Source organism: Herpailurus yagouaroundi, unplaced genomic scaffold, assembly GCF_014898765.1.
Source record: "Herpailurus yagouaroundi ecotype Mexico unplaced genomic scaffold, PumYag 141, whole genome shotgun sequence".
NCBI classification, from domain to species: domain Eukaryota; kingdom Metazoa; phylum Chordata; class Mammalia; order Carnivora; family Felidae; genus Herpailurus; species Herpailurus yagouaroundi.
Window position 1 is genome coordinate 27,444,449 of NW_024412396.1, and position 13,190 is coordinate 27,457,638.

At 36.1% G+C, this 13,190-nt stretch overlaps 1 protein-coding gene across 4 annotated transcripts in view; it reads left to right on the plus strand.

Moving 5' to 3' along the window:
• ATL1 (atlastin GTPase 1) overlaps positions 1-13,190 on the plus strand; it is an 85,244-nt gene that overhangs the window by 38,758 nt on the left and 33,296 nt on the right. For all 4 annotated transcript variants that reach the window (XM_040477110.1, XM_040477111.1, XM_040477107.1 and 1 more), the window contains exons 3-5: positions 8,852-9,099; positions 11,354-11,488; positions 11,929-12,033. In XM_040477110.1, coding sequence (XP_040333044.1) covers positions 8,852-9,099; positions 11,354-11,488; positions 11,929-12,033 — 488 coding nt within the window. The remainder of the gene's footprint in view (positions 1-8,851; positions 9,100-11,353; positions 11,489-11,928; positions 12,034-13,190) is intronic.

The window sequence follows — 13,190 nt, forward strand, 5'->3', positions numbered from 1 at the left end:
TACAACATTTTCTAATTTCCATTATATTTTCTTTTATCCAGAGGTATTTAGAAATTTACTGCTTAATTTCAATGTATTTAGGAATTTTCTAAATATAGAGTTATTGATTTCTAGTTTAATTTCTTTATTATTAGAGAACATATTTTTTGCAATATTTTAATAATTTGGAATGTGCTAACATCTGATATATGAACCAGTACATGATCTATTTGGTAAATATCCCATATGAACTTTATTTTTTTTTTATTATTTTTTTTTAACATTTATTTATTTTTGAGACAGAGAGAGACAGAGCATGAACGGGGGAGGGTCAGAGAGAGGGAGACACAGAATCTGAAACAGGCTCCAGGCTCTGAGCTGTCAGCACAGAGCCCGACGCGGGGCTCGAACTCACGGACCGCGAGATCATGACCTGAGCCGAAGTCAGCAGCTCAACCGACTGAGCCACCCAGGCGCCCCGACCCATATGAACTTTAAAAGAATGAATGGTTTTGCAATTAGATGTCAAACTGATCAGGTTGGCTAATGATACTATTTAAATCTTCTACATCTTTACTGACTTTTTCTTTTAAGTTTTAGACAATGGAGAAAAATTCCTAGAAAGATAAAATGGACCAAAATTTTTCTCAAGAAGAAATGTAAAACTTTATTAGTACTAATGTAACTATTGCATTATAAGTATAATGAAATTGACGTAACAGTTAAAAGTCATCTCACAAAAAACAACAGGCCCAAACAGTTTTATAGGCAAGATCTATCAAAATTTTAAAGAACTGTTTGCTCTAATTTTTAAAAATTTTTAAAAATATTTATTTTTGAGAGAGAGAAAGAGCGTGAGCAGGAGATGGGAAGAGAAAGAGGAAGAGACAGAATCTGAAGCAGGCTCCAGCACTCTGAGCTGTCAGCACAGAGCCTGACATGGGCTTGAACCCACTACCATGAGATCATGACCTGAACCGAAGTCCAGCGCTTAACCTACTGAGCCACCCAGGCGCCCCTCTAATTTTTATTACAAACTCTTTTTGAAGATAGAAAAGAAAGCATTTGCTAATTCATTTTATAAAGCTAATGTCACATGGAATATTATACTTGCCAAAGACAAAAATGAGAATGGAAAATTGTAAATTCAATTCATTTGTGAATGAATATAGATGCACAATTCCTAAACAAGATTTTCATGAACTGAATCAATAGTATATAATAAGATATTGCACCTTGAAAATATTAGGTTTATACAAAAACTTTAAGATATATTACTTACTATATTAACAGAGTAGAGGTGGAAAACCAGATGATCATCTCAATAGGTTCAGAAAAGATATATGATAAAATTCATTTTCCATTTATGATTTTTGAAAACTTACAGTAAACCAGTAGAGGAGAAGTTCCTTAATATGATAAGGTAAAGTGTACCTACCAAACCAAACTATAGCAAATATTAACTCAAATATTGGAAGCACTCCCATTAAAATCAGAAAGTTATGCTCACTAAAATCAGAAGTCATGTCTGCTACTACTATTGCTATTCAACATTGTATTGAATGTCCAATGATACAAGAAGAAGAAAAGAAATACATAAGGATTAAAAAAGTAGAAATAAAACTCATTATTTCTACAACTTATTTTTGTTTCTACATTAATAAAACCCCCAAATGTCTAAGAATTTATAGGGAATGGTAGTTCAATAAATGTTTCAATATGAGGCTAATCCATTAAAGTCAGTTACTCTTTGCCCAAGCAACAACTATAAAACATAATTAAAAACACAACAATGAAACCAGTTATAGTTAGCAACAAAAACTAATGTATCTAACAATAAATGTCACAAAACTACTTTCCTCAGCACCCCAAATTATAAAAAGTTTATTGAAGGAGATTAAGAGAAATATCTCATGCTTACAGGTTGGAAGACATTATCATAACAGTATTGAGTCCTTTCAAATTGATCCATAAATTTAATATAACTTCAAAAAATTCAGCTAACACTTTGATTCTAATATTTATATGGAAAGGGTCAAAATAGCCAAGACTGATAATAATTAGAAGAATAAAGGGGCGCCTGGGTGGCTCAGTCGGTTAAGTGTTCGATTTCGACTCAAGTCATGATCTCACAGTTTGTGAGTTTGAGCCCCACATCCGGCTCTGTGCCCACAGCTCAGAACCTGGAGCTTGCTTTGGATTCTGTGTCTCCCCCTCTCCCTACCCCTACCCCACTCGCACTCTGTCTCTCTCTGTCAAAAATAAGTAAACATTAAAAAAAATTATTTTTAAAAGAATGTGGCTGGGGTGCCTGGGTAGTTCAGTTGGTTAAGCGACTGACTCTTGATTTTGGCTCAGGTCATGATCTCATGGTCGTGAGACTAAGCCCCCACATTGGGCTCCCATGCTGACAGCATGGAGCCTGCTTGAAATTCTGTATCTCTGTCTCTCTCTCTGCCCCTCCCCCCCCTCAAATTAGGTAAACATCAAAAAAAAAAAATATGGTCGTACTATATAGGACTTTTATAAAGCTTTTTTGATTAAGATAGTATACTGTTGGTGCTGATACAGACAAATTGTTGAATGAATCAGAACTGAGAGATCAGAAACAAAGTGTGTGTGTATGTGTATAAATATATACATATATATATTTATGCATATATATACAACATGCATATATGTGTAACTCTTATTTATGACAAAGATCATATGGTAGACTGCATGAGGAGAGGAGGCTTTGATAGAGTTCTGAAAATTTTGTTACTCATATGGAAAAAATCAAATTGGTTTTCTATCTCACAGCTTACACAATAGCAACTCCTTGTGGGTTGAGAACTTACTTAAATATCAAAAGCAAAACTTAAAAACTAGAGGAATGTACGGGCGCCTGGGTGGCTCAGTCGGTTAAGTGTCCAGCTTTGGCTCAGGCCATGATCTCACGGTTCATGGGTTCAAGCCCCACGTCGGGCTTTGCTGACAGTGAGGAGCCTGGAGCTGCTTCAGATTGTGTCTCCCTCTTTCTCTCTGCCCCTCCCCGACTTCTACTCTCTCTCTCAAAAATAAAATAAACATTAAAAAATATACTTTTATAAAATGGAGGAATGTATATGATGTCTTTATATTTTGTATAAGGAATAATTTCTTAAACATGACAAAGTGCTAATCATAAAATAAATTATGAATAAAATCTGTTACATTAAGAATTTCTTGGGGCGCCTGGGTGGCGCAGTCGGTTAAGCGTCCGACTTCAGCCAGGTCACGATCTCGCGGTCCGTGAGTTCGAGCCCCGCATCAGGCTCTGGGCTGATGGCTCGGAGCCTGGAGCCTGTTATCGATTCTGTGTCTCCCTCTCTCTCTGCCCCTCCCCCATTCATCCTCTGTCTCTCTCTGTCCCAAAAATAAATAAAAACGTTGAAAAAAAAAAAAAAAGAATTTCTTTTCACCAATAACAGCTTAAGGAAAGTGAAAAGGCAAGCTCTAAATTAGGAGAGTTTTGCCATACGTGTAACTAACAAAGGACTAGCATTCAAAATATATAAAGAACCACTGTAAATTGAGGAGAAGACAACCCTAATAGAAAAATGAACAAAAGGCATGTGTTCACCTTATCAGTGTTTAGAGAAATGTGTATGAAAACCATAATGAGATACCACTCACTCATTTTATTCCTATGCAACTGACAAAAATTAAGAAGTCAGACAAAACCAAGTGTTGGAAAGAATATGGATGAATAGGGTCTCTAAGAAGCTTTTAGGAGTGGGTGAGAAGTGAAAATTCGGTACAGCCACTCTAACAGATTGCATCTTGATGCAATTTAAAAAAATTACAACCCAGAAATTCCATTCAGAGTACCTCTTATATATATGTAGTTTGATGCAAACAATCTTAGAGAATTATTTCAGTCTGTAGAAAGTTGTGAGATAGTTTTCAGCTCTGAAGATGTTTTTCCATACAAAATATTGTTTATCCAGCATCCTCAAGTCACATCAGTTGTGTACTCATGTGATAGGCAAGGAGCTTCGTCAAAGAAAATGTATATTTGATATCCTCAAAAAAGGGCCTGTGTTCTGAGGCTGAAATAAGGTTGGCAGGTAGTACTGGAATCAAATATGAATAGATAATAATAACTGATAGTATTAATAGAAGTCACTATTAATAATAGTGCTATTAATAATATTTTTAGTAGAGGTCATTATAAAGCACATACCATTTGTCTGGCTCTTTGGCCTTCATTTAATGAACATTATTTAATTGTCACAAAACCTTTCTGATATAAGTACTATTCTCAGTCGTGTTTTTCAGATAGCTGATAGTGAGCCATTGGGGGTTAAATAATTTCCACAGCTTCATATATGTGTACGTTGTGACGCTGGGATTTAAACAAAGACTGACTCCAACGTCTGAGATAAGGCAATATGGAAACTGTCATCCTTTGGATATAAAATCAACTTTTCTTCACTTTGCTGAGAGAACAGCTCTGATTCATGGCTATAGGCAGTGGTCCTGTTGTCTCTAGATGCTTTGTACTATTGTTCAGAAAGTATTGGAATATATCTGTCTCCAATAATGAAAGACTAAAATTATTTGTTAGATTTGCAATATTTCAGTAATACTATCTTATAGATGAACAATATAATATAAAGAGAGATACAGTTATCAAGGTGATACAATTATTTATATACATATATATGTATATATGTAATCTGAAGATTCATTTAAAATAACACCAAAAGATAAAATTGGCTTGTTTTTCTCTAGTTATCAGACTTCTTACTAAGTATAGGTATTCTCTTTTTATTGCACTTCGTTTTATTGCACTTCGCAGATACTGCGTTTTTACAAATTGAAGGTTTGTGACAACCCTGCGATGAGCAAGTCTGTAGGCACCATTTTTCCAACAGCATTTGCTCACTTTGTGTCTCTGTGTCACATTTTGGTAATTATTGCAATATTTCAGACTTTTGAGTTTGATGACTTCAAGGGGTTCAAGACTTCAGTAGATGAAGTAACTGCAGAGGTGACGGAAACAGCGAGAGAACTAGAATTAGAAGTGGAGCCTGCAGGTGGGACTGAACTGCTGTGATCTCAGGATAAAACTTGAACGGATTAGGAGTTGCTTCTTATATATGAGCAAAGAAAGTAGTTCTTGAGATGGAATCTACTCCTGACGATGATGCTGTGAAGATTGGGAATATGACAACAGAAGGTTTAGACTATGACAGACTTAGATGATAAAGCAGCAGCAGGGTTTGAGAGGATTAACTCCAATTTTGAAAGAAGTTCTGTATGTGTAAAATGCTATCAGACGGCATTACATGCTACAGAGAAACCATTCATGAAAGGTAGTCAATCAATGCAGCAAACTTTATTGTTGTCCTATTTTAAGAAATTGGCACAGTCACCCCAGACTTCAGCGACCTGATTAGTCAGTAGCCATCAGCATCGAGGCAGGACCCTCCACCAGCACAAAGATTACAACTTGCTGAAAGCTCAGATAATGGTTAACACTTTTTAGCAATAGTTTTAAATTAAAGTATACTTTTTTAGACATAATGCTGCTGCACACTTAATAGACTACAGTGTTGTGTAAATATAACTTTTATATGACTTGCTTTATTGTAGTATTCTGGAACTGAGTCTGCAATATCTCCAAGGTGTGCCTGCAGACATAATGGAGGATGTCTTTTAAATATATTTTTAAAGATTTAAATGAAAAGTTGTTTAAGAGCCCAGTTGGTTCAAAATTAACATTATTGAGGGTTGGTTTGAGGTTAGGTCATATATCTGATGTGAAGAATTAATTGGTATATGTCTTGGCTTTCTGTTCTTTTGATACAAAACAAATGAGCCCATTTATGTGGTGTCCAAGAGTTATTTGATTTCCACTAAAGAGGCAGAATGTTATAGTAGAAAGACCTGGGATGAGAGTTTAGATACCTGGGATCTAATCTCAGGTTGACAGTTACCCTGTGAACTTGGATCTATTGCTTACTAATGGGCATTCTCTTGGAAAAGTTACTTAACCCAGTTCTTAGTTTCCTTGTGTCAAAAGTACAGACAATAATAAATACCTTGCTGGAATGTTAAAACAATAGTAACCCAAGAAAGCATCCATGGTAGATTGCCTGATACAGAAATTCCATATCCTTTTCTTGGGCAAGGTTAGTTACATCTTTCGCTTTAGTTTCCTAAATCTATACTAATACTAATAGCATTTGTTATGTACCAGCCACTGTTCTAAGTGTGTTACATGAACATATTAATTCACAGCAACCTTATGAGGTAGGCACAGAGAGGTCAAACAACTTGCTTAAGGTTATTCAGCTAAACAATGGGGAAGCCTTTATTCAAATCCCACAGTCTGGTGCCAGGGCATCTATTTTTAACCACTACACTGTACCTCCTTTCTAAAGGAAAGGGTTGTAGAATTTATCAGTAGTTTATTGCCTGTTATGCTGCATAATAAACAACCACAAAACCTCAGGGGCATAGAACAATAAGCATTTATTGATCACACATGTTGAAATGGTTGGTAGACAACTGTTAATCTTGGCTGAGCTGCCCCATGTGGCTTGGGGTTGGTTTGCTGTGGGGTTGGTTGGGACTGGGCAGTTTGCCTCTGCTCCAAGTGTCTCTCATTCTGCAGCAGACTAGTCTGGGAATATTCTCATGGTGAATGGGAGAAGTGAAAGAGCAAAACGGAAAAACACAAGCGGTTTTCCAAGCCTCTGCTGTCTCATGTCTGATAAAGCACATCACATGGCTGACCCCAGAGTCAAAGTGGGGAGACATTGCAGTTACATTACGAAGGCAGTAGATTTAAGAATGTGTCACTTGACACATTGAAGCTGTTTTGTAATATACCACAAATGCCACGGTCTAGGGTTCTAAAATTCTTGCATATTAAGGATTAATTCTAAAAGCTGACCTATGTCAAAACTGACATTTCTGAAAATTAAATAAAAAACTTTTTTTTTCCATCTTACATATGAAGAAACTAAGCATTAGAGTTTCAAAAAGACTTGACAAGAGAACAAGACTTCTTTGGCTATATTTTTGCTTTTACCCTTTGACCCTCTTCACCCATTTCTCCCACCCTCAGCCCCCCATTTCTGGCAACCACCAATCTGTTCTCTGTACCTATAAGCTTGTTTTTTTTTTTAATTCCACATATAAGAGACACCATACAATATTTGTCTTTAGATGTCTGACTTATTTCACCTAACGCAGTGCCCTTGAGGTCCATCTGTGTTGTCACAGATGCCAAGATTTCATTGTTTTTTATGGTTGACTAATAGTCCATTGTGTATGTGTGTTTGTGTCTGAACATGTATGTATATGCACACATACATATATACATACGTACACTCACAGACACACACAGTATAATTTCTTTATCCCTTCATTCATCATTGGACACTTAGGTTATTCTTAGGTTGTTGCCATATTTTGGCTATTGTAAATAATGCTATAATGAACATATATCCTTTTTAATTAGTCTTGTCATTATCTTCGGATGAATACTCAGAAATTGAATTGCTAGATCATATAGCTTTATTTTTAATTTTTCCATACTGTTTTCTATAGTAGTTTCACCAATTTACATTTTCGCTAACAGTACACACAGATTCCTTTTTCTCTGTGTCCTAGCTAGCACTTGTTGCTTATCTTTTTGAAAATAGCCAATCTAACAGGTGTGAGGTGGTATCTATTTGGTTTTAATTTGCATTTTTTGATGATTATGATGTTGAGCATCTTTTCATGTGTCTGTTGGCCATTTGCGTGTCTTCTGTAGAAAAGGGTCTGTTTGGATCTTCTATTTTTTAATTGGATTGGGTGTTTTTTTGTTTTTTGTTTTTTTTTTTTTACTTTTGAGTTGTATCAGTTCTTTATATAATTATCAGATATATGAAAACTCTGAAAACACACACACACACACACACACACACACACACACACACACTTCTGGAAACTAGGCAGAAACTTCTTCCAGGAATACTTAGTTCAGTCTATAACCCCAGGATAGTGGTGGGGATGATGATGATGATGATAGGTAATCTTTAGGAGTTTACTATGTGCCAAGCACTGTTCTCAGCACTTTATGTATAGTAGTTTCCTTAATCGTTACAACAACCCTATTAATGGGTACTATTAGTAGTTTATCTTTTACAGATGAAGAACTGAGAAGTTTAGTAATTTCCCAGGGTTACACAGCTTTTGTATAAGATCTCCACACCAGATAAATTTCAAATTTCTCTTTTTTTAAAAATCAAATTGTGTCTAGACTCCTTCGCTATGGATTTGAAGGTTGTCTGTAATTCCATTGCTCTGAAGTATAATTTTAGACATTTAAGAATCTGGGATTTTGTAGATGGTGTGAATGTATTGAAAGGAGCTTTAGAACTAGATGCTTTAGAACTTTATTCTAGTTTCAAAAATATGTGATTCTGAGTCCCTGTATGCATTTCCTCTTTTGTATGTTCAGCTTTAAAAAGTGTTGCAAGGATCCTTTATGTGAATAACTAAACCTATTTCTAGGAGATGAAGAAAGTATGAACTAAAGTCCTTTTATTCCTGTGATCCAAAAGTAGAATCCTTTGCTTTGAATTTCTTTCTCATTCTGCAAACAGAGTTCTCTGCCCTGACTTAGAGCATTCTTGCGAATAAAATTCTGTTTGGTTTGGTCACATGATCAGAAAGACCAGATATGTCTTTCTGAGACACGATGTGAATGACATTAATGTATGTTATTAAAACAGGCATTTCTAATTCCACTGTGCCCCTGTTTCAGATATTTGAGAATTGAGAGGTACCTTACATTTCTTGGTATTTTGAGATGCTTAGCCGAGTAAATTGCTGTTTTATTCAACAGGTGGGTTTTCAGAAAAGACATATGAATGGAGCTCAGAAGAGGAGGAGCCAGTGAAAAAGGCAGGGCCAGTCCAAGTCCTCATCGTCAAAGATGACCATTCCTTTGAGTTAGATGAAACTGCACTTAATCGGATCCTTCTCTCAGAGGCTGTCAGGGACAAGGAGGTTGTTGCTGTGTCTGTTGCTGGAGCATTTAGGAAAGGAAAATCATTCCTGATGGACTTCATGTTGAGATACATGTACAACCAGGTATGTTAAGTGTTCTAAGGGGCACCTGAGTGGCTCAGTCGGGTAAGTGTCCAATTCTTCATTTCAGCTCAGGTCACGATCTCATGTTTCATGGGATCAAGCCCCATGTCGGGCTCTGCACTAACAGTGTGCAACCTGCCTGGGGTTCTCTCTCCCTCTCTCTCTCTCTGCCCTTTCCCCACTATGCACACACTTGCGTGCTGTCTCTCAAAATAAATAAACTAAAACAAAAGAAGTGTTTTAAAATGTCTTCTTGTTTCCGTGCTTTTGTCACTTTGTGTTTTTATTTAGTAGTGTTAAGTATTTCCGCTTCCATTATCATATACCTTAATATGAACTAGTTTGCTAATGCTGTGGTACAACCATTCTGACTTCAGTGCTTTGGGCACCAAACTCCATAGGCCACTTTTGTCTGAAGCCACTTTGCAACATTTCCCTTAGGACATAACTTATTTTTTTAATTCTTTTAGAAAGAAACACAGCATAGTGATATGATTGTAAACTTTACACTTTAGAGTGTGTAAAGTGTGTCAAATAATTTTTATCATAACTTTTATATTATAATCATATTCCCTCCAGCATTTATGATGACATTTTTCAAACAGGCAGCAAAGTTAAAAGAATTTTATGGTGAACACCTACGTATCAAACTACCTAGATTTTACTGTTAATATTCTTGCTTCATCACATGTGTCTCCAGATACTCTTCCCTCTTTACTGTAAATCTGTCACTGCATCTTATTTTTTTATTCATGTCACAGTAAATTGCTGACATTGGTTGCACTTCCTCATAAATATTTCAATATACATCATCATCATATATTTCAGTAGATTTTATCTTTTGTTGTAAAATCAGATACACTTACATGCACAAATTGTAGGTGTACATTTGCTAATTATTATTTTGTTTTTTTGGAAAATGCATATGCCTGAATGACCCCAAATGCTATCAACTATATCTTGCTGTTACCCCAGAAAGTTCTCTCTTATCTTTTCCCACTCGGTTCTCATCTTACCCATCCCCAGAGACAACCAACAGTGTTATAACATTTGAGACAGCAGTGTGGCACAGAAATGAGACTATAAGGGACCTAGGATAAACCAACAGCAGAAGGATAAATGAGAAATCAGAGTCAGAAAACCAAAGGTTGGGAATGGAGAACGTACAAGTAGTTTTTTGTACTCTTTACCCATAGCCATTTCTGCTGCAAATATGGATGTTGAGGCAGAATAGACACACTACCCAAAGAAACTTTGTATCATGTATTTATACCGTAACTATTCATTTTGGATTGATCTTTTATAGTTAGGGTATTTTTGATCAATTTTGTAAAGTTAACTTTAATATCTTCTATCTCTAGCTTCAGTTCAAACAAATCAAGAATAGAACTACCAAAATACTTCATGCTTTGAAACCAGATAGAACTCTCTGTTTCTAGCATATCACCATTAATATGCTACTTAACACAGCTGGGCAAATTAAGTGAACAAAATTAGTATCCATATTTCCATATTGTGGGATTATACAGTTTTAGGCATATTCATAGTTTTAACTGTAAAATAAACATTAAAATCAAATGCTCGGTAACACTTGTCATGTTGCTTGTGTTAAATGGCACTTGCCAGATTAAAGTGTAACCGATCTGTTGTGTTTTTGTTTTTGTTTTTCTGCATCTACTACTAGGTGCCTCTCCTCTTGCTATTCACCCCCTCCTCTTCCAATACCAAGGCATTTGTATGTATTATTATTGTGTATATCCTGACATATTATGTTCTCTCTTATCTTTATTCCTTTGCTTCTAGAATGCCCTCCCCAAGTTTGCTCATCTGGAAAAATTCCCCAACATCCTTCAAGTTTTAGCACAAGCACCACCTCTCCTATTAAGTCCTACCTGACCAACTGTTAGTTATTTCTTTTCCTATGCTTCTATCTTTGCGTAATACGCACCTCCATTTTGGCATGCATGTATTGCATCATAATGGTTTCTTGACAGGTCTGTCTTTCTATTAGGCTGTAAGCTTCCTCTGGTCTGGAATGATATCTTCCTATTCCCAGGACCTAGAATAAAATGTAGCACATGGTTGCTCCTCTGTTATAATGTTTCAGATAACAAAGAAAGTAATTGTATCAGTACAGTAGATGTGAATACATCTCCTTTTGACGGCAGTTGGAGAGAGATACCAGCCAGAACGGATGCAGGGAGGAAAGCATACCACCGTCCACTTCCATATCACAGACTTTCTTAATTTGCAGGAATCAGTCGATTGGGTTGGAGATTACAATGAACCATTGACTGGTTTCTCATGGAGAGGTGGGTCTGAACGAGAGACCACAGGAATCCAAATATGGAGTGAAGTCTTCCTCATCAATAAACCTGATGGCAAGAAGGTAAGATGCAAACTTTGTAAAGAAAATTGAGTTTTCAATTGGCAACTGTTACCACTGTTCAGGATCCTTGAAAATGATCTTTTGAAAACTAATTTTGACCATTTGACATGAAGTTCAAAAGGGATTCCTTGTTTCCCTTTCTGTTGATCAAGGTGATAAAATAATAGGAACGATAGAACAGCAGATCAGCAAGCTAACAGCTGTCTGTTGTTTCAGTGCTGTTTCTGTTAGCTTGGATTACCAGTGAAAATCAATCATTATAGCACTCAGCTAATTAATATTTTCATTTTCTGTGGCATTCATGGCATATATAAAAAATTACCTGTTAAGTATTCATTGATAATGGGTTGCTATAGTTCTCATAGTGTTAACTTTGTAGTAGCCCTAATTCTACATATGTTCTATAAAATACCTATAATATATTGTCTACTTGCCTGTAGGTTGCAGTGCTATTGATGGATACTCAGGGAACCTTTGATAGCCAGTCAACTCTGAGAGATTCGGCCACGGTATTTGCACTTAGCACAATGATCAGCTCAATACAGGTATGGAATAAAATAAATCCATTTCGATGGCTGTTACTTTAAAAATTGTAAATATGTGTATTCCTACATTCCTACTACCATGCGTGTGGTAGTGAGACCAACAACAGAAATGCTGAATATGTTATTTGGCTCAATTAGCATCCCAGTTCTTATGATTTCTATGAGTAGAATTGGCTTGGTTATTGTAATCTAATTTCTGATCAGTTTCAAGCTGCCAATAGCCAGAAAAGTTTGCATTATTTCATTGATAATTTTTTATGTTTAAAGCCTATAATAAACTTAATAATATTGTCTTATAATGTATGCAGATAGATCTATTGGAACTACCCATTATAAGTTACATTTACTGAACCAAGATTTATAAATGGTTTTTTTTTTTTGTTTTTTTTTGTTGTTGTTGTTGTTTTCATAGCGTGTAGAAACATTGCTAAGGGTAAAAGCATTTATATGCTTTCCCAGCTGTTAAAAACACTTAATTAACATTTAGGAAAATAAATGTCTCACAAAATTTTTTTTATCTTTCTTTCCTTTTTTTCTTTGTCTCTTATTAAGTATTGTTTTTGAGGTTAATGTAAGCTTTACAGATCGTCTTGGAAAGTCTCTGGAGAGTTTTACTATAACCATAGAACACAGCATGAAAGGTTTTACATTAACTTTTAGATATTTTCTATTTATTAGAAAGAGCAAGAAGTAGTAGTAGCCAAGAAAACAGTTAAAAGAAAGGTAAGATAGTTTAAAAAGGTAGGGGAGGCAGAGTGGTTGGGATGAACAAGTCAAGGCTGAATTACAAGTGAGCAGAGAAAGAGGCTCGTGAGCCAGCAACCAGGGTATCATGTGTGGTTAGGACAGTGAGAGGGTGGATAGAAGGAAGATTGAATATTTTCTACAAAAAGCTTTAAAGTGGAAGCCATGATTATAACCTGTGATTGATTAGCTTTTAAAAATAGACTTCTTGGGGCGCCTGGGTGGCGCAGTCGGTTAAGCGTCCGACTTCAGCCAGGTCACGATCTCGCGGTCCGGGAGTTCGAGCCCCGCATCAGGCTCTGGGCTGATGGCTCAGAGCCTGGAGCCTGTTTCCGATTCTGTGTCTCCCTCTCTCTCTGCCCCTTCCCCGTTCATGCTCTGTCTCTCTCTGTCCCAAAAATAAATAAACTTTG